We start from the raw sequence: 24,853 nt of genomic DNA, 5'->3' as shown, positions 1-24,853 counted from the left end.
TCGCTTGCTACCCCACACCGGTTGCGACGTGTTGAAGTCTCCTACTATTACCAGGCCGTTTATGGTGGCCATGCTCTCTCTTTCATTATTGAGTATTCCAAGGTATTGTGGCGGTGGTTTGGCGGGCTGTAGATGTTTAATACAAATTCACTCTGATGGGCCCTGGTACGAAGTACGCCTTCTATGAGGGCATGCTCAATGGTGCAGCCATGAGTTTGATGTTGTACGACAGTGATGGTTCGTGACGTGAGGGTGCTAACCCTAGGCGGAAGGGTCCCGGAAAGGTGCGTGGCGTAGCCTGCCTGGTGTGGTGTACATCCTGTCTCCTTTAGTGCTATCATATCGGGTTCTGTGGTGGCAGTCCTTATGTACTGCATCAACGCGCCTTGTTTCTTCGAGTAGCTCCGGCAACTACACTGCCAAAGCGTGAGAGGTTTCGTCTGTCGGTTTGGGGACCTAGTCATCTTGCTGAGAAGCAGATGTGGCGGGGTTTAAGATGGGTCGTGCGTATGGCTTTCACGCTTCTCATTGCGCCCTGTGGTAGAGGTCGGGTTCGTAATATGCATGTTCTACATCCGTTACACACTCGTGCGTAACTTAGTGAGGCTTTCTTGTATTGCCAACATGGTGTGCTGTATTAGGGTTTTATTTTGGCGTAGTAAATGTATCTGCACTTGCGTAGCGATACTGGATGACGGGGTTTTGATTGACTGCTTAGGTATGAGCCTGATGTTTTGTTCTTTAGCATGGAGCGCTTTTCACAGTTCCTGGTTGGTTTGAATTTCTGAGTTCCGAGTTTTCAGCTCAAAGGCAAACACGCACTTAAGGCATTCCGAAGTGAACCACCCGTAGTAAGTGCAGTGATGATGGTGATAGAAAAGAGTAACATAGGACCATGTAGCGGTGACGAATCGCAAACGCGCGCGTCATCATGCAGTCAGTTCCGTAGCCAAGCACAGCCAAGGCTCGTCAAACGTCAAAATGGCGGTATGCGCATGTTGCCCGGGCGGCTTTCGGAGGGTCAGATTGCGAGCATGATCCGTCAACGTACTCTGAGCCACGACGTAACGGTGAGGATTTTAAAACTTGGGACTCAATGTGAGCAGCGCTGGGGTTAGACAAAAGCAACGTAGAAGCCAAGAAAACGCAGCACTGGGGAATGGAAAAGCGGAGTTCTACTGCAGAGTTAGCTTTAAACGAACGCTGTATAGTGTACACGACATTTAATAAAACAACATGTAAAAGTGAGCACCACAACTGTGTTTAATATTTTACAAAATGCCAAGTTTTAATACAGCGCTATAAGGGGACAGAAATGCTGAAATAACAAAAAAGGCGTGAAACGGTAAGTCATCAGCGGCGATAATAAATGAAACGAAGAGCTGTTCTGAAAAAATCGTAAAGTGATAAATGACGTCCGACTTTCTCCGTTAACAAGTCTTGAGGAGCTTGTTATTATCATTCCAATGAGATTGTTCCTCATCAAAAAAGGAGGCAGTCAGTTGGTACACCAGTATCTTCTGCTTATGCATACCTTGCAAGAGGAGGCTTCAACAAACTTTTACGCTATAGAAATGTTTCAGCGATGCGAGGAACACCACTGCAAATTGCTGTTACTACAACGCGTTCTTGTTTTGTAAGGAAGAACTTCCAGTGCTCAGGGAAAGTGCAGTAGCAGTTCATCCTCCGGGCCCTGTTCACTGTGAGAGCAACGAGGAACCTAATTACAATGGTCCGACTACGATGAGTAAGGCTGTTATCTGGGAGAACCGTTTTGGCCGCTACTTTGAGGAAAAGTGGTATTGTATTTAGGTCATTCTGTTGGCGCGATGCGTCATAAGCAGTTAAAACTCAATAATCATGCCAGGCGCACCACACAACTCTGAGATGCAGTGCAGTGCCCTGCCGACGGGGCACCCAACGCTTCCGAGGGGATGCTCAAATGCAGGATCGCTTGTAATTACTTTTGTAACGATCATGCTTTTTCAGGAATTGTAAAGTCGTCATCACAGATTTTGTGATACAGAATTTCTGGCCAGGCGACAGTTTTAAAGGAGTGTGAGATGAGTCATACTAATCTGCAGAAACGTGCCTATATCCTTTAAACGTTCGTTGTTTAGATTAACTGCAAAAAAAGGGTTGCAGAAACTGCCAGAAAACAAGTTTTGTCTTCTAAAACATATACTTACCCGTGACGATCGCTAAACTTGCAGCAAGGATGGACAGGGCGCCTATGCTTTGCTGAAATGGGAAAGCAGAAACGTACGCCACAAATTGTTTGTTTCTTGCCGCATCAGTTATCAGCCGCAAATCCTCGCTAACAAAGCGCATATTGTAAACCAATGTAGATTGCCATTGAACAGGCAATCAGCAGTCAACTAAAAAAAGTTTGTTTTATTTTCATAATTTTTTAAACAAGTACTGTGAAGTCGAAGCCGCTCATGATTCAGTCGGGTATGATGTACCAAAGCTATTATTACTAACCCAATTTGTAAAATGTTGGTGTAGTAACGTTTCCAACTTGTATTTTTTGCGAAAAATCGGGTATAACAGGTTCTAAATGACCGTTTATTCGTTATTACCACATAAGCAGTACAATAAGGCAAAAATGTTGAACAAGGTTGTTTCATCTGAACCTCAGTAATGAAACGTACAACATAAGGTTTTATAGTGAAACTTTAAGCGCAACAAATTTAGACAAAAGACGAATGACACAAGGACAAGCGCTACTTTCAACTGGCAATCTTATTTACGAAACAACATATGTGTACGAAAAGGTGAATTTTTTTTTCTCACCTTGTCGTATATATATGTTGTTTCGTAAATAAAATTGCCAGTTGGAAGTAGCGCTTGTCCTTGTGTCATTCGTCTTTTGTCTAAATTTGTTGCGCTTAAAGTTTCACTGTGGAGTATCAACTAGCTCGAACCCTCACGTTGTTAAGTTATAAGGTTTTGATTCATTTACATTCGTAAATGAAATGCATGACGCTGTAATTATAGTTATTAGTCGATTTTCATCGTACTCATTCTTCCTTCTTGGTGTTTTCAACTTCCCTAACATCAAGTGGCAGTTAGTTACCAAACCCACCAAAGTGTCATCTAACACTTCAAACACACTTGATCTCATTTTAACTACAGAAAAGCAAACTTTGATGCGATCAATAGTGAACTGTCCGATTTCTTGACGTCTTTCTGACCGACTTTAACGACCGTTCTGTTCAGTTTACTGGGACATGTTCGCTGACGAAGTTAGTCGCCTCACAATAAAGCACATCCCAACCTACACCGTTGCTAGTAACGCACAATCACCATGGTATAACATCGCTATAAAGCTCATGTATAACGAAAAAAACGCCGTGATCATTCAGCCAAGTTTTCACCATCAAACGCACAATGAGTCGCTTATAAAACCGCATCTAGTGATTCCGTGAGAGCACTCAAACACGCCAAAAATACCTTCATTTCTAGCGTACTGCCTTCCATGTTAAAAACAAATGTAAAAAAGATTTGGCGCGTTATTAATCCCTGGAAAGAAGATTCCATCTTATTGGAAGACTCCTTCGGTAACGCAGTTCCCGTAAATCAATGTGCAACCGTCCTTAACCACACATTTGCCACCAATTTTTCTAAAACATCAGACATTCCGCTACCTACTACCATTTCCTACAATTACCACCCTATGCCTCCAATAGTAGTTGACGTCCCTGGTATCGCTTCTCTTATTAATAAATTAAGCAGTCATTCCTTATCTGGTTATCATCAACACCATTTTTTAGGAAATACCGCAGAAATGGGTTCCATCATATTACCAAAGTTTTTCCAACAACCACTTCAACTCTCCCAACTGAGTACAACATCGGGAAGGTAGTCCGAAATCATAAATCTGGTAGTAAGTCTTCCCTCGCTAACTATCGCCCCATCTCCCTAACCAGTACGTGCTGCAAACTACTAGAAAACGTAATATTCACACACCTTGTAAATTTCCTTCAAAGCAACTCATTCTTCACCACGGCTTTCGCAGGACATACCCTTGTGAAACCCAACTTTATTTGTTTTACTGGTAAATTACACCGCAGTTTCGACAACTCATCAGAAACCGGTTGCATTTTCTTAGATTTCTCTAAAGCACTTGATAAGGGCCGTCATAAAGTATTACTTCATAAATTAGGCCGAATTATTCTTGATCCTAACGTGCCCAAATGAATTAAATGATTTCTCACAAATTGCTCAAAATTTGTTTAATCTAACGGGTTTAATTCGAATTTTACCGATGTACACTCTGGCGTTCTTCAGGGATCAGTAATTGGGCCTCAATTATTTTTAATTGATATAATGACCTTCCTTGTCACATAAATTCTAGTATTCAGCTATTTACTGATGATTGCGGTATTTTGTCTGGAGGTAAACAATATAAATAATTACTGTATTCTTCAGTCAGACCTTAAAAAGTTGGTAACTGGTGCCGTCTACAGTTAATGGAACCTAACATTAATAAGTGTAAATTTATGCGTGTGTCCCGAAGTGCTTGCACTCAATTTACTTACAATTTAAATGACACACCTCTTGCATCTTCTACCTCGTACAAATAATTATGCGTCAACATAACATCAAATCTCATTTGGGCACTGCACATCGAGTAGATGATCAGCGACGCTAACCGCACGCTTGGGTACCTACGCCGTAACTTTTCTAGAGCTCCATCTTCATTAAAATGAGCCCTCTACTAAACATTATTTCGGCCTAAATTAGAGTATGCTTCTTTGGTGTGGGATCGCTGTTACCAAAACGTGATTACAGCGATTGACCTAGTTCAGAATATTTCTACGCGTTTCATATTCTCAAATTACAATCGCACTGCAAGCATATCTGGAATGAAAACTAATCTATCATTGCCTAATTTGTCGCCTCGAAGGAACGCGTCCCGCCTATCAACCTTTCATAAATTGTACCATCATTCTATCGTGCAGAAAGAATTTATTCAACAGCCCCAGTATTTTTCCCATCTCCTCGATCATCGTCACAAAGTTGGCATTATCACCTATCATACTGATGCAGCTGCACAGTCGTTCTTGCCTCGTTCTTCCCTTGAATGGAATCACCTTGCTCCTGAAATTGTGTCTAATATTGATAACCATCATTATCGTGAAACACTAACTAGAACTGTATACTCAGGATCCGCTTAATGTATCTTTGACCTTAGCACGCTGACATTTTGATTGTAATCGTGCTTACACTGTAGTCTGTTTCTTTCTGTTCAACATGTAACATCTCTTCCAATGTAAACCCCTCCCCTCTGTAATGCCATTTCGCCCTAACAGTGGGTATAATAAATAAATAAATAAATAAATAAATAAATAAATAAATAAATAAATAAATAAATAAATAAATAAATAAATAAATAAATAAATAAATAAATAAATAAATAAATAAATAAATAAATAAATAAATAAATAAATAAATAAATAAATAAATAAACAAATAAATAAATAAATAAATGAGTAAATAAATAAAAAATAAATAAATACGTTTCTGATTGTTTTCACAATTTTGGCGCTGGCACTGTGGGCAAGCTATTTTCTTTCTTGCCTCATTTGCACACGGCGTTTTGCGTACCCCGGTTCGTATAGAAGGCGGTACTTTTAAACAGTGAGGTAATGTGCGTCACTTTTTTCTTGGGGTACGAAAAGTTTTCCCTATCTCCCGCTGTTTCATTTGACCAGAAAAAAGGACGCTGGAGGGTGGCCTTTAATGGTCTCCCACCCCTACCCCTCCCACTAAGAAATGGCTTCTGCACCAAAGTGCGTAATGGCGCGAAGATAGCGCGGACCCTTTTGCAGTAGAAACGGCCAGCCCTTTTAGCAAGGACAACAAGGTTGCCATAGCCAAAATGTTGTGACCAACTAGTTGAAGCACCCGCCGCGGTGGCTCAGTGGATAAGGCGTTGCGCTGCTGAGCACGAGGTCGCGGGTTCGATTCCCGGCCGCGGCGGCCGCTTTTCTGATGGAGGCCAAAAGCAAAAACGCCCGTGTGTACGACATTTCGGCGCACGATAAAGATCCCCAGGTGGTCAAAATTAATCCGGAGCCCTCCACTACGGCGCGCCTCATCGCCTGCGTTGCGTCGGCGCGTTACACCCCACAATCAATCAATCAACTAGTTGGAGTCCCCTTGTAATTTTTGCTATCTACTAAGTCCGCAGTGAACGACACTGTTATGCTGCAATTACAAGCGCCTCTTGGACAATAAAGACCCCATCTATGGCGGAACCAATGGAGTATCTCTATACCTGTGAGTACCCGAGCGCACAAGTGTGTCTTGGACGGGAGACACTGCTTTGTGGTCTGTTGTGCTCAATCCTGCTATATCATGCCGTATTATTCAAACTAATTGCGGAGGTCTTAGGCGTCGAAAGTACTCTTAGGCTATGGATGCATGCCGTGGCTAAGGACAACCGGATAACTCGTATGTAAATCAACATTTTTACTCCAGTTTTGATCAAGGGTGCAGCTTAAAAACACAAAGAGTGTTTGGAGGCTACTACAACCATTTTTTGGATCTTAACACCCTTATTCGTAGCTCTACGCCCCTTCTGTGTGAAAAAAAGGTGTTCAGCAACTTCAACACCCTTGGTTTTTGGTGGGGTGCTGAAAGGGTGAAAAAAGGTTTTAAGCTGCTGATTCATTAGGGCCACGCATACATTTATAGTTTCCCTAAGGAATTCAAGCCATCTCCTCATACCCTCCTCTCACGTCGTAACATGTGTTCAAAAGCAAAAAAAATTGTTCATCTGCAATGAGCGCTCGTTTTCATATACGATGCGCCTCATGAGTCTAGTTCAACTTTGGCGCGTGAAACGTAATTTTGAACTTTTAAGTTTAAAAAAAAGTATACATACACATCAACGCTTTATGCCCTTAGGGCCTAAAAAAGCTGTAATATAAATGAAATGAGAGAAAAGTCAGTGCGCCCTTTTTCTTAGGTTTCAATAACCAAATTTGTAGCGTCACACCCTTTTTGTGTTGCGAAAAGGGCGTTGACCAACTGCAAACTCTTGGTTTTTGTACGGTGTTGAAAGGGCGTGAAATAGGTGTTCAGTTGCAGTTCTGAGGCGGTGGGTGTGGACCTAGATTCTTAAGGTGTTGCTAAGTTTTGCTAGGTTATTCTCGGCTTCGCCAAGTTTTGCTAGGTTTCGCGATGTTCTTGCTGGGCTAGACTGAGTGCTGAGGGGAGACGCCAAGATGAGCCGGACTTTACAAGGAAGTTCCAGCGTTTCCCCCGCACTGACAGTGAATCCAAGGTGGAAACAAGCTCGGTAGAGCACCAGCTTCGCTGTTTCTACAGCGTTGCACCACAACTGCAAGCCGGGACAATTTTGGTTTGCTTTTTTGTATCCCCAAAAGAAAAGTAGTGTGGTATAGTAGCAGGTGCGCATGCGGATGTGCTCAGTGTGCTCACACTCGAACAAGCTCGAAAGCCGTCGTCGCTGTTATCATGCGCCATCTGTGTTGATGCACCCTTTACAGGCGGTGAAGTTTTTTTTTTGTATTTCCTTGCTTACACCACGCAATCCAGCTCAAGCTGAAGCTGCTCCTCTGCTAAACGTTATGGCAATATATAGTGGTTTAAAAATCATGAGGTACAGAACATTCCTCCGCTTGTAGAAAATGTAAACAGGTATAAATTACCTCTGGAGTTGGAGGTCTTTACGCCCTTTTTTTTTAGTTGGCGATCTTTCACACCCTTTTTCTTAGTTTCTTACACCCTACTTTGCAGCCATACACCCATGTGGGAAAAAAAGGTGTTGAAATATTGAACACCCTTCTTGGTCGGTGTATAAATGTAGTGGAATAAGTGTTTAATATTTATTACAATTCTATGCCTGAACATAATAGCTACCGCATGATAAAATCTTTTAGCAAATCCGCATGCTGACTTGCATACGCCCACATTAAAACGCATAATTCTAAAATTACCGTTAAACTATCTGATTTTTGCGGGAAGCCCACCTACCGAGGAATTACCCCTGCTGGCTATAAAAGCAGGAAGAGCAAATCTATTTCTCACTAAGCATGCACTAAGCATGTGTACAAGCGTTTTACACCTTTGCCGGCCATAAAGGTGCAATAAAGTCTAGTGAGCAGCCTACACCCGGGCATCGGCGGCGACCTGTCTTATCCGAATATACTGCCTAAATACCGTGTCCCTTATATTTCGACCGATGTTCACTCGTATCGAAATGTACTGGATGGGAGACCTAACACTACTTTAGGATGAACACCCTTCCTTTTTCTCAAGAGTACAGTCCGGTAAGTGTGGAAAGCTTTGACGAGAGGGAAGGACAGTGGTCAGCGGGGGCAGTGGAGTAACAGCCTCAATTTCTGAACCACCCTAAAGTGAGAAAAAGCGACAGTGACAACAGTTATGGTCAAATTTTGAATAGCATTTTTTCAAATGTAATGAGTCAGGCGGTAGTTTCTTGCCGCATACTCTGCGATCTTTCATTGTGGGCACGTCAATACCAGTGGGCTGATATTCCCTGGCTGCTGTCGGCTTTCTTTCTCACGTAGGACAAAGGTATTCTTTTATACAGATTTCAGCGTATTGGTCTCGCGTGTTTTCGCAGTAGAGTGGAGCCTCTGGAGAATGGTACAAATACTGCTTTTTTGGCTAAAACTGGTTTACAGCGTAGGCAGGGTCATTTTATTGAATTCGCTGAGACCCGTTTCTACCGCTGCCGCGGGGACCTGCTTTCGCGCAGTCTGCTGTATTAACATAATATTTTCACGTCCGTGTAGAAGGCTTCGTCGGCGTTCGTGTTTTCTTTTGTCAGAAACGATAAATGTTGGCAAAGGAAGTTTTTCTAAGCAGTTACCGGTGTTGGTTATTCTCGAAATAAATCTCCCGAAAAGATGTATAATGTGGGTATTCTTATGGGGAATTTCCTCGCACTCGATCAAGCGGAGGCATGTGTGTGACGTCTTCCATGTATCTTTTGCTTTTTTTGTGCGTCACACAACTTTGCTTACTTCTTGGCACCGCTGGGTTCAAGTCATACTCGCTGATGATCTCGAACACGAATCGAGGTGTCATGTTTGGCGACAGTGGCCTCTGGGCCACATTCTTGGGCTTCCCTTTCAGTATTCTTTATCTGATAGATGAGGAAAGCGAACTATTCACGCCCATTCGGTGGGGGTCCCAGGGTACGCGGCCGAGTTCTGCATAGATGGTGCTATAGTCTCTCCTCAAAATGCCCGGTGCCGCACTTTGAACGTTTCCGAAAACAGGGTGGGCCACATCAGGTGCTTGTTGCTGACGGCAGATGTCAGGTGTAATCCCCTTATAGTGGTCGTTTTGACATTATACGATGGTGTACAATTTCCAACTGGCTCTTTTCCTAGCACTCAACTGACTTCCCTCATTCACCAAAATTGGCAATAAGGTCACCGACGAGGACATTTTTTTCTGACAAGTACCAATTTCTTCATAATCAGCAGCATGTTTATGTCCACAGGTGGACGAATGCTTCTCCCATAGACATCTAATCTCGCGCTGACCGAAAGCTCGTTACGCCACGGTAATGTCCTCCGTCATCTTCGCATAAAGCACATTCTCTTCCCTGCTTCAGCATCTGTCTCCACATAGCCTCCATGTTCACTCTATGAGTAACCTGTTGTACTTTCTCCGCATTAGATAACCTGTCAAATTCCTATTTTAAATGTGGCCTGGGGTGTCATGCACGTGACATTGTTGGGTTGTTAAAACACGTTTTTTAGTTCTACTAAGTGTTACAACCACAATACATTTTTGGAAAGATGGATAGCATATCCTGTTTATTAAATCTGCACAGTGCATCCTTATGTACAACACAAAAAAAAAAGACTAGGTGGTAGTAGAAAATTCTTAAAAAAACGTAATAAAACGTAGTAAAATCTGCTAAAGTTACCGTGACGAAGAGGTAGCAGACGCAGGCTGTTAATGAGATGGCCCAGTTGAACCGCACTCGAACATACTAGAGAAAAGAAAGCAGTAAAACGGTTGGGTGGCTACAGTGGCAGACGCCAAAATGAAACGCGTTTTCTACCGTAGTTTGACCCTGTGCATTGATAAAAAAGGAGGCGCCTGTAATGCACTCCCCTCTGGCCAATGGTATCCGCACCCTAACGAGCATGCAAACTTGACGTAATAATAAGACAATGTAGGTACCCCAGTTTTTTCTAGGTTAATGTGTTTCACTCACCAGAAGCATGAATAGGCATACTAATCTTTTTTTCCAGACGCGCAAGTACAGGTTACTATGTTGTTCAAGAAATTCCAAACAAGAGCCAGACTTACATATTATAGCACGCTTATCAAAGTACAGGGGCAATACATAGAGGTGTTGTTCTTGTTACTACACCTATGTGCGCAATATTAAATATGCAATATTTTATTTATTTGACGCGCCGCATAAGTTTGATGGAGTGTAACCAAGCTAGAAGGATGCGCTTAACAGGATCACGCTGTGCGACTGTGAATTATACATTGAAGCGAGAACATCTGCAGCCTATTATTCGTGAAATCTTTTATTCACATCACCTTCTTTTAGATGCGACGCATCTCTTGCTCTGAGACATGTCCTTCGTGCGTCGGCGTTGTCCGGCGTCCGCACGCCAGCTGCGCATGTGCGACTGTCCTCCCGTCTTCTCTCCGACAGCTGTGCGCGCAACGCTCTCTCTCCGCCTCATTATCATAAACAACACCTGTGTGCGCGAGCTTCGCTCTCTTCGGTCTGCTCTCGTCGCGCAAGCGTGCGCATGCGCGACTCTTCTCTGTTGTCTCCTCTCCTTGAGGCACTGTGAATATAAAGCGGGTATCGCGCTGCGGCGATTCAGTCAGCGCTGCTCTCGTTCAAATTCGCGTCCCTTTTCTTGACGACTACGTGCTTGACTTGATTCTTCCGATGAAGACGTGATGGAAGCGACGGTCCCTTCATAAAAAGTAAAAGTACGCCCAACTTCCCGCGTATGGGAACCCCCGCATGTGATGGAATGCATCGTACGCGTTCACAACACGTTTCACCCGATTTAGAGAATCAACCCAATAGAAACGCCAATTGAACCCCCCGATGCGTCGCATCACCCCAGGGTTCCCTCGCGAGAAGGTGGGCGTAATTTGTAAACTGTTCTGCAATCTCCTTTCACCGTATAGCCTCTAAAGTAAGCCGCCCTCACAAGTCTGTCCGGCCCAACTCAAATATCTCCTGAAGTATGCCCTGAATTCGGCTAAAATAAAATCACCCGGTGTAAAGGTTTCCAGCCACGTCCACCGTATTCAGCAGCACCAGCAAAAAAGTGTTTTCTCCTCCGTACGGGAGACCTTCAGTCATCTTAAGGATGGTAGTGGTGACACCACGGACACCGCGGACACCTAGCCCCCAAATATAGGTTGTTAGCTACCACGACGATGTGTTTAGAGGTGGAGCGTTAAAAACCACGAACGGTGGCCATCAGAGCCAAGGTCAAGCTCCAGCGGATGGGCTCCCTGTCTGTTTACCAGGCAGGGAGCTCCGGGACGTCTTCGGCTATAAGGGTACGGCTGACAAAGTCCGTACCCCCATCCCCTGCTTCTTTGACGTGCCATGTGGCAAATCACAACACCCCCATGAACACACGCACTCATCATTCTTAAATGTAAATAATGGGAACAAAACAACATTATTCAATGGAATTGCCGAGGACTCCTTAGAATATTGTTGATGTGATTGAGATGCTGCACGGTAATAATCCAAGTGTCGTGTGTCTCGACGAAACACAACTCAATTCCAAGCACATTTCTTAAATAGGTACAAGGCATTCAGAAAGGACACGGTTTGCTGGACACACTCGTCGGGTGGTGTGGCCATTGTCGCGCGGAAAGTATTAGCATGCAACCCTCTATCTTCAAACACTGCCCTTGAGGCTGTAGCTGACCGTACGACAATATTGAATAGGTTGAGAACGGTAAGCACCTATACATGTCCCCTGACTACCAGCTCTTGAGCTCTGATCTCGGAGGTATTGCAGATCAGCTATACCCGAGCCCTCCCTTTTTATAGGCGACCTGAATGTTAATAACTCTTTGGGGCTCCTCCTGCATAGATGCCTCAGGTCGCCTTATCGAAAAATTCCTAAAATCCTCAGGAGCGTGCGCATTCAACACAAAGAAGCCTGCATACCATATTCTAGGACACAACACTTACTCACACCTTGACTTGCCTATTGGCTCTACAGTAGTGTTTCCATCTTTTTAGTGGGGTGTTGGCACTAACCCATATGGCAGTGACCACTTCCCTACCGCACTGACATATTTAGGTAAAGGCCCAAGCCGTCCATCTTCCAATAACAGCTCTAATTAATCAAAGACAAATTGGAGTACATTTACAGATGCATCTAGACTGGAGCACACAGCCATATCACATTTACACGTAGACGACGCCGCCCAACTCTTCATGGCGCACATCCTCGATCCTGCCAGAACGTCCATTCCCCAGGCATCCGGTGCCCCCCCCCCGCTACCCAAGGAGGCCCTGGTGGAACGAGGACTGTAGGTGAGCACGAGAGGCCCAGAACCAGGCGTGGGGCGTCCTTCGCTGGTACCTCAATTCTAACAGCCTTGTATCTTTCAAATAGACAAAAGCGCTTGGGAAAGGCGTGTGCTGTGAGGCAAAAAGGGACAATTGGCACAGCCTCTTCATATCCATTAACTCATACGCCGACACTCACAAAGTCAGGAGCCATATAGAAAATCTCAAACAAAAACAAACACACAGCCTGCCCCTGGTTACTGCAACAGGAAACACACCGGAAGACCAGGCTAATGCCCTCGCACAACACTTCCAACACGTTTCCAGTTCAGCACACTACACACACTTTCATGCTACACAAAACATCTGCAGAAAAAAGCCCTTACAAAAAAGAGACAAATCAAAAACTGCTTATAACTCTGAATTCACACTCTATGAGCTGAGGGATGCCTGGAGCACATCTAAACCTTCAGGTCCACGCACAGATAAAATTACGTACACAAGGATACAACACATACACCCAGACGCTCATGCTGGGTGTAGGTGTGCTGAACATGCTGAACACTCTTTCCAGTTTCCTGCCTGAACGAACACTTCGCGTCAGAGCTGGTTCAGCACTTTCAAACGTGCATGTGCCAGAGAATGGCATGCCTCAAGGGGGCATTTTGAGTGGCACTTGTTTACAGTTAAGTAGAACTATCTCCGAAAGTCATTGCCACCAACCATCTCCTTCCTGATGTGTGTATATCACATTGAAATATCGTTCAAATCATGTAACATGTCTATATATGAACATCAGGTCTAGCTTGGGGTTAACAAGCTTGCTCGATGTGCAGACGAAAACGGGTGTAAATTTAATCCTGCTAAAAGTAGGTGCGTTTTATTTTCAAAGAGGTGCGTAATGCAAGCGGACCCTCACACCATGGGGACTCAATTCCCGCAAAAATTGAACAAACGTTTTTAGGTATAGTCTTAGCTGAAAAAACTCACATTCATTCCACACATTTAACAACTCAAGCATAAATGCCTCAAAACGATGAACATTTCAAAGGTGCTCTCAAACCAATCCTATGGGGTGGATAAGCAACTCCTGCATGTTTTTACCAGCTTAGTGGGATCTTCTTTCGACTATGGGGGTGGTGTAGTGGATGAGTCAGCTACAAAACGAGCACTCAAAATGCTCGACCCAGTGCTGCACTTTGGGAATTCGCCTTTCTTGAGGCGCATTCTGTAGTAAACCTGTCCAGAGACTTTCCTCAGAGTGTGACAAATGGTGCTTGTCGCACCAGCGAACCTGTGTTGACTTGTTAAACGCCTTTCAAATTTCATTCATCAATAACCATTCCTTTAAACCTGTTTTAATTGATACACCTACATTCGAGATCTTTTTAAATCGACCAAACATTTCTTCACCTTTCTCACTCAGAGTCAAAGAGCACGTGTCTGCACTGGCTGTCCCTTTTTTAGAACCCTATGAAACATCTTGTGGACCGTTTTACCTCTATGCAAGTTGACCCTGTGCTATGCGACTTGTCATTATTAAAAATTAAAAAATCGAGTGCCAAGTAGTGCAAGTCTGTAGCACCTCTTGTTTTTACAGGATAAGTGTGACTGTGCAGAATTTCACAGCAATGTGTCCAAACATCCTTCACTGTGTCTTGTGCTAGGCACGGTCCAGATTTTACAGCAAGTTGAACTATCAACATAAACGCCAGTATCATTACGGGGGAAGCATACACCGTTTTTATTGTTGCTATTCATATAAAGGAACATATTATCCCTAAGTCTCTAATTTATACCGACTCATTGACTGTGCTACAAGCATTACCATCCAGAATCCACAAAGTCATCGAAAAACCACGTAATCAATCTCGTCCTACAAACCATCATTTCTGCATATGCCTCAAATCTTGAATTGACTGTTTGTTGGGTCCCTGGCCACTATGGGATAGCCGATAGTGAGACCGCGGTTCAGATGGCCGCTGCTGCTGTATTTGAGAATGCACTGCACATGCCAACAGTACCCTACATTAGCCTCAAGCCAAACATCAGAAAATACGTCCTCAATACAAAGAAAACCGTCTGGAATATAGTGTTAGACAACAAGTTACGCGTTAAAACCACACTCTGGACGATACAGTAGGGACACACGCAAAAGACACATGGAATTCGACTTGGCCAAGTTACAGATAGGCCACACGTATGCGAGGCACTCGTACCTCTTCACTGGGTCGCCAGGACGCGCGTGTAGCAGGTGCGGGGAGAGCCTATCTGTAGTCCACATATGAACCTCGCGCAAGGGACCTGACACAACATAACACATGCCTTTCATAGAACTGTACCGACAACACATTCCACTACACCCATCGCTGTTTTTGAGTGACGATGCCATGGGTTCTGTGAAACGTGTTTTCAAGTATTTGTCATATGTTAAGTCTAAACCTCATTTCCTAACATGCATTATCAAAACTGCCTCTATACCCACGTCGTCAACATCGCCTTTCATGTATTTCACTAGTTATTAACTTACATGTTCTTATACCTTTCATTTTGTCGTAATCACTTTTGTTTGGAGCTCTTTGCCCTACCCGGCCATGCGCCAAAAAACTCCAACAATCATTATCATCAAACGAGCCTTTTCTGTCGTAGTGCGAAGAACTCATCTGCAGAATTCCAAGCACTTGTGTTCTTGATGTTTGATGTTTGATCTGCTGTCCGTCCTCCGCGTCACATGGTAGCAACAAATATTCGTTTACTTTAAATTTCCGCAAAGACGCTTGTTTACATTGTTCATTGACTGCCTAGTGGTAGTTTCAATACTGTTATCCACAATACTCAGAGGTACCGACGAATAGGCTATACCTGAATGCCTTAAGGTTTGTGAATTTCCCATCTGCATAAATTTTGATACCTTGATACACATTTGGGTAATTCAATGTAAAGCCCCACTGTGCTGTTTGATTTATCTGGGAAGGACCACGAGCCGCCGTGTGTAATTTGGGGAGCGATTGAAAGCTTCCTTATTGCTTTTTTTTACTTGCACAAATACATCTTTGTGGTCTGCTGTTCCTGGCTAACCTTTTTTAGTTCCATACACTAACCAATTCACAAATACGGGTTCTGCTGTTCCTGACTAACCTTTTTTAGTTCCATACACTAACCAATGCTTCAACATCCATGCTTGCGGTGCATGCATATCACATTTGTATTAGCGTTTCAAAAGTTATGCCTGTCATGTCGCTTCGTCACGCTGCCGCCTTGCACAGTAAGGGTCGAAGACCTGTCAAGTTTGGTGGGAAGCTCTTCTTTCTATCACCTACCCATTCAAACTGGGCAAAACAAAACCCTGAATTTTGAATCACTGTGTTGAGTCACTCCATTAGGAACGCACACAGAAGGCTGTCATAACGATCCTTGTAATTCTTTGTTTCTCGCTAAAAGTACACGCAGAGAAATAGTACACTTTTAGACAAGCTGGGGGTAAAGAGTCATTCATATTTTGTAATAAATTACTAGAAAATGAGGGGTGTTTTAACTGCTTTTTGAAGTTGCGAGCAGGGATGAAAGAGATAAAATATACTTAGAATTATTATCCTTAATTGGGCTGCATATGATGAGCATTCGGAAACGCGGATGTGTGTACTGCTTTGGTCACAAAAGAGACTGGTATGTTGCCTGGCTTGCACAGGAATACTAATTAAAAATAACAACCAAGGGGAGAGATTACTGAAGCCCCTAAAGAGAGCAAGAATAAAAATATCTTTGCTATCAACCAAAGAAATCCCATATACGGACGATGTGTGAGCGGTGGTGGCAAAGCCGCAATTAGAGTTTTATAGACTTGTTTTAGAGCACTACGTTTCATTCTACTTGCTGCGTTGCTCTTACATGTGCCGTATTTTAACAGCGAAGCGGTTCCGCAAGTCATATTTTTTCGTGTCCCCAGTTCAAAATATCAAGAAATTGCCCAGCACCCGCACGTGAATGCGGGTCTGGCGATGACTGTCCGGCAGTTAACAAAACCAAAATAATGACTAGCGCTTGTGTATGCGTGCCTTATGCCGATCGCGCCGTGTCCTCGGCGCACGATTGTCAAGCCAAGCATAGTCACATAGGTAGATTGGTCAAGGTTAGCCTAAAAACGGCTGCCTTCGCCGTAATCGCGGCAACACTTGGTCGGAAAGAGAAAGACTCAAGCGTTTGCTGCAATTGCGGCCAGCCTTGCTCGGAACGAGAAAGGCTTCTCATGGCGCACGACCCTCCAAGGTGATGTCCAATGATTACCAATTCGAACAAAATAAAGGAAGTTTACATTTATAGTGACAATGGTGGAGCAAAGGTCGTTGCGGCCGCTATAAAGAAGCAAATCGGCTGCGGTCGCGAACTTAACCCTTCCTGATAATCGTGAACGTTCCGTATAGCTTCGCTAGCTTCAAGTGGGAAGCGTTAGGTTGAGATTCCTTCATTTTTTATGCAAAACGTCACAGCAATAAACCAAGCTGAGGATCACTTGTATTTCTCGTCCTGCCATCGTTCCTCTTTGTTGGGCTCTAAATCCAACGACATGAAAGCAAACTCCCTAAAAATCAAAGTTGACATGCTACGATTCATGTGTTACTGTGTAGATGCATTATTAATTAGAAAAGTTTAGAAAAAATTACTCCCTTTTTTTGGATTTACAAATATTTTACTTTCGTCGAATGGTAGTCTTCAGTCGCACTGCCCTAAGAGAATGGTGAAGAAATCTGAAGTGGACGGAGCCTGCCTTTTCCCTCTCGCAATCGAAACGTCTGTAATTTCTCGTTTTTTGCGCAGTTGTGCAGAGTGCAGAAAACGAACATCCAGGGGACAGTTGTTATTTTTCCACAGATTCTCCAAAAAAACACTCCCACCTCCCATCGCGGGAACCCCTGTGTAGATGCGATGCATAGGGGGTGCACGTTGCAGCGTTGGACAGCGGAGGAACGGCGCTGGAACGATGTAGCGGAGCGGCGCAGGCACCCCGTTTTATAGCGCGCATAACGGTGAGGGGACACGCCGGCGCCAGTGCGTCTGCCGCGGCTATGAAGCAACACAATCGAACACATTCCACTTTAATCCAATCCAATCCAAATCCAATCCAATCCAAGCCAACCCATTCGAATCCAATCCAATGCCCCTCGCGAGACATGGCCATCGGAGAGGAGAGGGGGTGAGCGGCGGATAGCGCAGCACGCGCGGCGAGGAGAATGGGGGTGGGTGGACGACAACAACGCCGACGACGCTGCATGGACAGGCCAGTGAATGAGATGCAGTCACGTCTAAAAGAAACCCACTCCTTAATAATATGATCCTCGTTCCTCGCGCTGCTGTAATATTAGGCGTCAACTCAAACAGACCTCTCGCAAGAGTCTTTCTCTGTGAGATATTAGCTGGGTATACAGGCGCCTCGAATGTCCTTTTTGATGCTGGAGACGCTTACGGACACGCGTGGCAAGCGCGAGGTGAAGCAACCGGGATTCGTCATTCATCATCTCACGCGTCAGCGCCTCGGGTTGCTTTCGTCATCGCGCTCAGACAAACGTAGCCCTTCGGCAATGACAAACGAGCTGATGAGCAGTTCTCCCGCACCAGATGCCACGGGTTCCGCCCCTAAGGTGTAGAGAGCCTTTTTTTGTACCAACGATGAACAATACACGTCGGATAAGGTATATCGCTCCCAAATATATCTTGAATCTACCTTCCAGGACCGACTTTTTTGTGGAGGAAGCAAGCTTCGCCAGGGAACTCCCACAATCGGCGACAATCCTACTCGGAGATCGATGGCCGGAATCCTGTGCTTTATAGCCAGTACCGCCCTAGTCACCCTCTGTACACTCGAGGAATCGGCAGCGTCGAAGGTGACTCCCCAAGTACTGGCCGCTGAACAGACTGTATAATCATTCTGTTGACCAATAAACACAGTACAATTGTACGATTGGACAAATATTCTGAGCAGTCCAGGCAGTGAGGGGCGGGGCCCAGTTGCTAGATTAGCCGCCACCCAAAACGAAATCAAGTACGCTCTTTGCTCCTTCGGAAACTGTCTCCAACGTCGTCATCCTGGAGCAACGCCGGCTGGGTGCCGATGTTAGGCTACTGGCGCACCAAAGCAGACTTGGTAGATGCGCTAGAGTTTTCGCGGCGGGACCACGTCGAGGTCGAGACACCCGCCCATTGACAATCTTGCCTCGCAGCAGCTCGATTACAGGGAGTCACCAGGTTCCCCAGCTGAAATGCGGCCCTGAGCAATCATGAGACCTGCAATGACGACCCTCAAGAGTGTGATTTCTCACATAATTGACACCACGGCATGCCCCCACGCTGGATTACAAAGCTTGGTTACAAGCGCCGACCTTTGGATCTTCCGTTACAAATACCCGGCTTCCCTTCTCGCTAGATGACCGGGGTGCGCCACCTACCCCCAGGCATAAGGAAATTCTATTGTAAACTCGGAGATTGTAAGAAGACTCGCATCAATGCCACCTCTCACGCTGGATCAAAGGGGCGTGTAATTTTGATGAGATTCGGCAAAAGAGAGTCATAGGCACTGCCGCCGCTGGGTATGACCCCTTTCACTGCGCTATCTCCCGCCGAAGTAAGGAAACTTCCCACGTTTCCCCTGTACTCGAAGTTTCTGTACCGATTTCACCAGTCATTGCCCAGTACTACCAAAGTACCTGCCACATTTTTCCCCATGGTAGAAATAGACAGGGGGAAACTGTTTCCCGTTCACTCTATCCTCCAGAAAGGGTAGCTGTACCATTTTTATTCAGGGGGATAATCAGCGGCACACGAAACCTCCCCGAAAGGATCGAGGAACCTTCCATGTCTGCCGAAGTGGTGGGGCATTTCCAAGCTCGCCATCCCTCTCCAGGAGAGGGAGCACTTCAGCACTATAGACTGGTTGATCCACAGTGGTGCCAGACCCACCAGAAATGGTTCCAAGGACCACCCACATGGCCACCCACGGCTGCTTGTGATGGAGCCCGAAGCCCAGATTCCTACATCCTAGTCCAGTTGAGGTTGCCACACTATTGATCTTTTTTAAACCAATGGGTATCCTGCAGTTCATAATTCGAACCTGGTACCTCCCGCTCACGAGACGGGAGTTTTAGCCCTCGACCAGAGATGTCAGCCGAGTCCACGTGTCGGTCTACGTGATGTAAGACTTTCCACGTCTTGAACACAACATAGCCCGCTATTTCGCTCCCTGTTACTTACTGAAAATAAGATTCACGACCGATTGGCGATTTAAAAGGGCTTCACACTGTGCTGTTTATGGGGAAGAATTTAGACAGCCATAGTCAGTGTAGATTGACTTAATACAATTTTTTGCCATCGATCAAGGTCGGTAACCTTTGAAGCAACGATATCACTCTCCATAAAAATATTCCTCCCCTTATTTACCCTTCTTCCTCATTCCCAGTTGGCTAACTAGAGGCCCTTCTCTCTCAGTGGAGGTGTTTCTGTAACTACTACAATGAATATTAAAAGTTGCATCGCGGGCAGAAGTGAATATAGGAATTTCCGAATTGGCGCAAAGATCACAGAAAAACCGTCGATATTTCAAACAACAATGAGCCTCCACATAACCCAAACAATACTAAAAATATGTCAATACAAAGGGGCAAAGATTAAGCCTGCTCAAACGGTACTGCATATGCGGTTATCGTTTTTAAGATGGTGGATATTATGAAAATAAAATTGGCGCGGCCACTTTTGTGCTTTCCCACCGCAACGATTGGTTAATCACAACACGCGTAACGCAAGTCTCTGCGACTATAGAAATATACGGCTCCTCACTTTTTTGCATTCAGCAGTCCGAGCGATAACTAGCGCAAGAAAGACAAAAAGAAATCTCACCATTATATCCGACCAACAACCACCCACGTGTTCGCCAGTCGTACCCTCGTTATCAGACTGACCTAGAATGCCCTCCTCGAATGTGGTGTTGTAACGACTGTATGAAGAAGCCGGGGATATTTTGCTTTCTATACGATAAGCTTGCCCTGCCTTTGCTACAATGGTCCATTTTTAATTATTATTCTTCCAGAGGCCCTATTTGTCCATACAACCAGCCAATAAATCCGGCCACGGTCATTTAGAACACTAAAAGCAAAAGAAATCCAAGGTTTATTAGTCTGGCAATGCGTGCATGCCAAACTCGATGAGGGCATTTTGTGGCGCGAGTGATTTATGTAGAATTGACGTTTAAAAATTCGCTCCATTTTAGTTTCTTCATACATAGCACAGCAGGGACAAAGAGGTTAATGTTTATTAAAGCTAAAGTTTACTGTTCTCACTGATGGCGTGTAAAATATGAAAACACCGAAGTAAAAGAAAAACCGCTTCCGGTGGCCGGAAACGCTTCCGGTGGCCCGTGGCCTCGCGTTAGCTCCCTTTTGACGTAGTCGCAGCTGTTTGGAAAACTTTTACAACCAAATAAACCATCACGAGGAAGCCTCGCCTTTAACTGTCGTCGTCATTTGACGGAGGGTTGCATAATTTTCTAAGGGGACCTAAAATTTTTACGATGCTTCGGCATTCAGCTTCGCAGCTTCGGAATAGCTAGCACGTCCTCCGAAGTGTACTGCCTACGCATTTAAACATGCCGCATTTCCCGCTACTTTAGAGAAATTGTTTTTATTTGTTGTTAAGTGAGTTTCACAGGTTTATATACCCTGCTAATCAAACAATTCTTAGTAACGTACGTCCTGCACGCAAGCTGAATTTATAATAGGTGAAAAAATTCATTTTATGTCTATGCGCTTAAGCAGTGTACATTCTGTTGCACCCACCCAAAAAATGACATTGTTAAGACAGGGACAGATTTCGAACGAACGCTTCGGGGAGACAAAAAATGCGTAATAGTTTTACCATGACGGGGAGGGTTTGCAAACCATCTGGACATAACAGAACCAATTTGGAGGCGTTTGCTTGATGAGAAATTCAGCACATACCCTAAATTTACCATGACGTTTTGGTTACAGTACCATTATTTTCAATAACTATTTTAATTTAATTCTTTCAGGGAACGTATATGCTTTCTTACCTCAAACACTGACGTGATGCGTAAGGAATAAAACACCGGAAGAAACAGGTGAGCCGCAATAGGAGCCATGAACAGCGTGGTGAGACCATTCCACATGAGATGGAAGCCGAATGCATAGGAGTGGCCCGCCAAACCCACCATGCCCATCGAAGAGAACAGGCTTGCCACAACAGATGCGGAAAGCGGGATCACACGCAGGGCTCTGTTCCCCAGAAACACATCAGCCGTGGTGTGTGCCGAACGGGCCTTGCGTCGGAGAGAGAAGTAGAGCCCGAGTGTAAGGTTGAGGGCGACCAAAGTTCCAAACACTGCATATTCTGTTTGCAGCGTCATTCCAGGTCTCGATGTTCGCCGCCCTTTCGGGTTTTCTGCAACAGGAAAACTGGGGTTGTAAGATAGCCTGTTTTTTCTTTTTATTGAGTGACTCCGGGACTCTACTACCTTCCTTATTTTTACAGCTCAAGTCCACACCCACTGTTTTCTAGCATTCGGCTGATAACCAACTGGTGGGCAGATAACCCTCTGCAATCTGCGTGTACTTCAAATAAAATCAAATCAAATCATTTTATTTTTCGGAACAACATTTAGATGGAGGCCAACACAAAAAGTCGAAGCTAGTCCAATTGACGGGGTTGACAAATAAAGAGACTACCAACGCTATCAAGTATACAGAGCGAGATAGTCATTTCCCAATAACACGGACATACAAATAAGAAAAAAAAACATGAGAAAAAAAAACTTGAGAGGACAAAGTAAGTTTCTTTTAAACTATATTGTTTGGTATGTACAGAAAATTGCGTACTATTGGCCTGCCAGTGTTTTTGTAAGTAATGTCCATTTGTAAAGTCAGTTTAGGACCACTGTGGAGGAACAGGAGTACATTTGTTCCCGAATGTTGCCATCGAGAATGTGTTTGCCAAAATTCACTGTTACGAGATTGAAATGTCTGCATTCAACTGGACAGCGAGGAACGCCAGCAAACACTGGGCAGTGTTAAGGCTTTTTAATATCTTATCGCCAAAAATAGGAGTAAAGGTTGTAAATGTAAACTAAATTAAAACGACAGATAAGTGGCTTATCGTGAGCGTGGAAATCTGCATTCTGTCGTTACAGAACATTTAGCGTATTATGCCACCAACAACAGTGCAGGTGCTTGATGCTGCGTCATTAAATGTATCGTATGATAAGCCACCATGCCAAAAGGCCCTCAAGGAGAGAAAGAGACCGTTCTACACTGTATTAAGGTAGAAGAGACTGTATTTTACCTTAATACAGTGTAGAACGTTTTTGGTCCTTCCAGCTGCTGCGCACGTGCTTGACCGTCTTTGTGGTTTTTTGTGGAAGGTTTGTCACTGAGGTCGTATGAAAAACAAGCCGTTATAAACTGATTTTTGGAAAAAAAGTGGATGTGCCGGAGTATGTTGAGCGCTTCTGGCCTCATTGTTTGACAACAGCTGGTACAGGAACTTTTGTACAGACTCCCAAATGTATTTAAGCAAAAAGAAAGCTATTGAAAACCTGTTTTGACGGGTATAAAAAACGTTAACCCCAAAACGTTTTCCCTTTTATTCAGTTTCCTGGTTCTGTTTAACCGCCTAAAAGGCAGTACTTTTGCTTTTGTTTTTCTAATAGTTTTCTCTTTTACGAATGGCGGGTGGGTCTCCAGCGACAAGCAAAACAATCACTGCCGCTGCGTGTGGCGATAACTATAGCTTTCACAATGCTTCCAGTCGCGAAGGAAAGAATAAAACCGTTTATCATAAGTGTCCCAGAGTCCCTTTAACACACATCGGTATGCTGTCCCCAGCCAGGCACGATTTAACATCATTGTAAGCCGCAAAAGACTGAAAATAAACCTGCTACCTTTAAAGTACGCGACTTCTTCGTCAGACTTGGGTAATTCTAAGAGAATTTTACTTGACTCAGTCTCAGAGAGATGCGGCCAGGTAGTCGTAATTACAGCAGTGGTTTAATATTGGCCTAATAACATAATAATGTAACCTAATAGGGCAATTACAATGAAAGCCTTGAATGCAGGCTGCTCAAAAGGAGAAAATTTCAATTCAGGCATGCGCTTTTTTGTTTAGAAACAAATTTTTGTTTTAGAAACATTTGAACATTAGGCCATACACTGTAATTATGCCTTGTACGGCCTCACAGCAGCGTGCGCGTATATGGCCATTTTAAATTCTCGGTTTTCGGGTTCTCCTTACCTTGTTCCATCCACACAGCACGAGTGTCGACCGCAGACTATACACATGCACTTTAGGCTACCACCGACCTCTCTTGGCGTAAGCTGGCCCCACAAGCATAACGCGCAGAAACGTCCTATGAATCTTTTGGAGATATTAAATAAAGACGAAATTTCTGATCAGCTGTTCATAATGCTTTGCTGCTTCTCAATGCAGTCACTTTGAATTGAGACACAGAGGCTTGATGCGATTAGACATTTAGTTTGCATCATATATCCAAAAGCTTTTGCTCATGTGTAAGGTCAGCTAGTGTTTTTGCAATTTCGACGTTTAACAAACCACACACTAGAACCGCCACCAAAAGGAAACACGTACCTGACGTTACCTCTTGCTCGCCGCAGAGAACAGAGAATGCTGCGCTGAGTGGTGCAAGCTGCCTGAAAGAATTGGGAACCGTTTGTGTGCCCTCAGCTGCTGCTTATGCACCGCGTGTGCGGATTAAAATTGAAAAAGAAAGGCATAAAAACCACGACATACGTGGCTTCTATCTCAACACACCTGCTTTTTTGTTAAAGGCCGCTGCACCCCGGATTCGAGCATTTAGTCACGTCATGCTGATGTCTGCTGACGGAGCAGCAGCGCTGTTTGACTCGCAATTTTTTATCATGGGCAGAGAGAGAGAAAAAAAATCATTTATTTGTCCAACATAGTTTTTAGGCGAAGGAAGCGAAGCCTCTTCACGCCCCTCCGCCGGCGGCGAGATGTCATCAGGCTCCGACGGCGTTGACAAATAATATGGCGTAGGTCAGCTTACCATCGCAGGAGTAGACACCGCGGTAACAGTGACTGTACATGACGGTAGCCGGGAATGCAATTGCCTGTAAGTGGCTTCATCCAACAGACTGCCGTTTGTTGACAGCAGGGTGAGCGTGGTATACCTGAGCCGTTCAAATCTACAATGGCTAATTATGTTCCTGTACCAGACAATGCGGTCAATCTCTATCCCACCACACTGGAAGCGCTTAGTTGTATCCTCGACGTGGTTGG

The 24,853-nt window shown here is 44.5% G+C and overlaps 1 protein-coding gene across 1 annotated transcript in view; it reads right to left on the bottom strand.

The window, feature by feature from the left end:
• LOC144151482 (sodium-coupled monocarboxylate transporter 1-like) overlaps positions 1-21,979 on the bottom strand; it is a 58,088-nt gene extending 36,109 nt beyond the window's left edge. The window contains exons 1-3 of the mRNA XM_077682542.1: positions 21,615-21,979; positions 9,944-10,009; positions 2,190-2,241 (exon numbers count right to left, since the gene is read on the bottom strand). Coding sequence (XP_077538668.1) covers positions 2,190-2,241; positions 9,944-10,009; positions 21,615-21,947 — 451 coding nt within the window. The 5' untranslated portion in view covers positions 21,948-21,979. The remainder of the gene's footprint in view (positions 1-2,189; positions 2,242-9,943; positions 10,010-21,614) is intronic.
• Positions 21,980-24,853: the final 2,874 nt, after the last annotated feature.

The sequence above is a fragment of the Haemaphysalis longicornis genome, unplaced genomic scaffold, assembly GCF_048455015.1.
Source record: "Haemaphysalis longicornis isolate Haplotype H1 unplaced genomic scaffold, Haemaphysalis longicornis Haplotype H1 scaffold_9, whole genome shotgun sequence".
NCBI classification, from domain to species: Eukaryota; Metazoa; Arthropoda; class Arachnida; order Ixodida; family Ixodidae; genus Haemaphysalis; species Haemaphysalis longicornis.
This window is presented reverse-complemented; position numbering and strand designations above follow the sequence as displayed.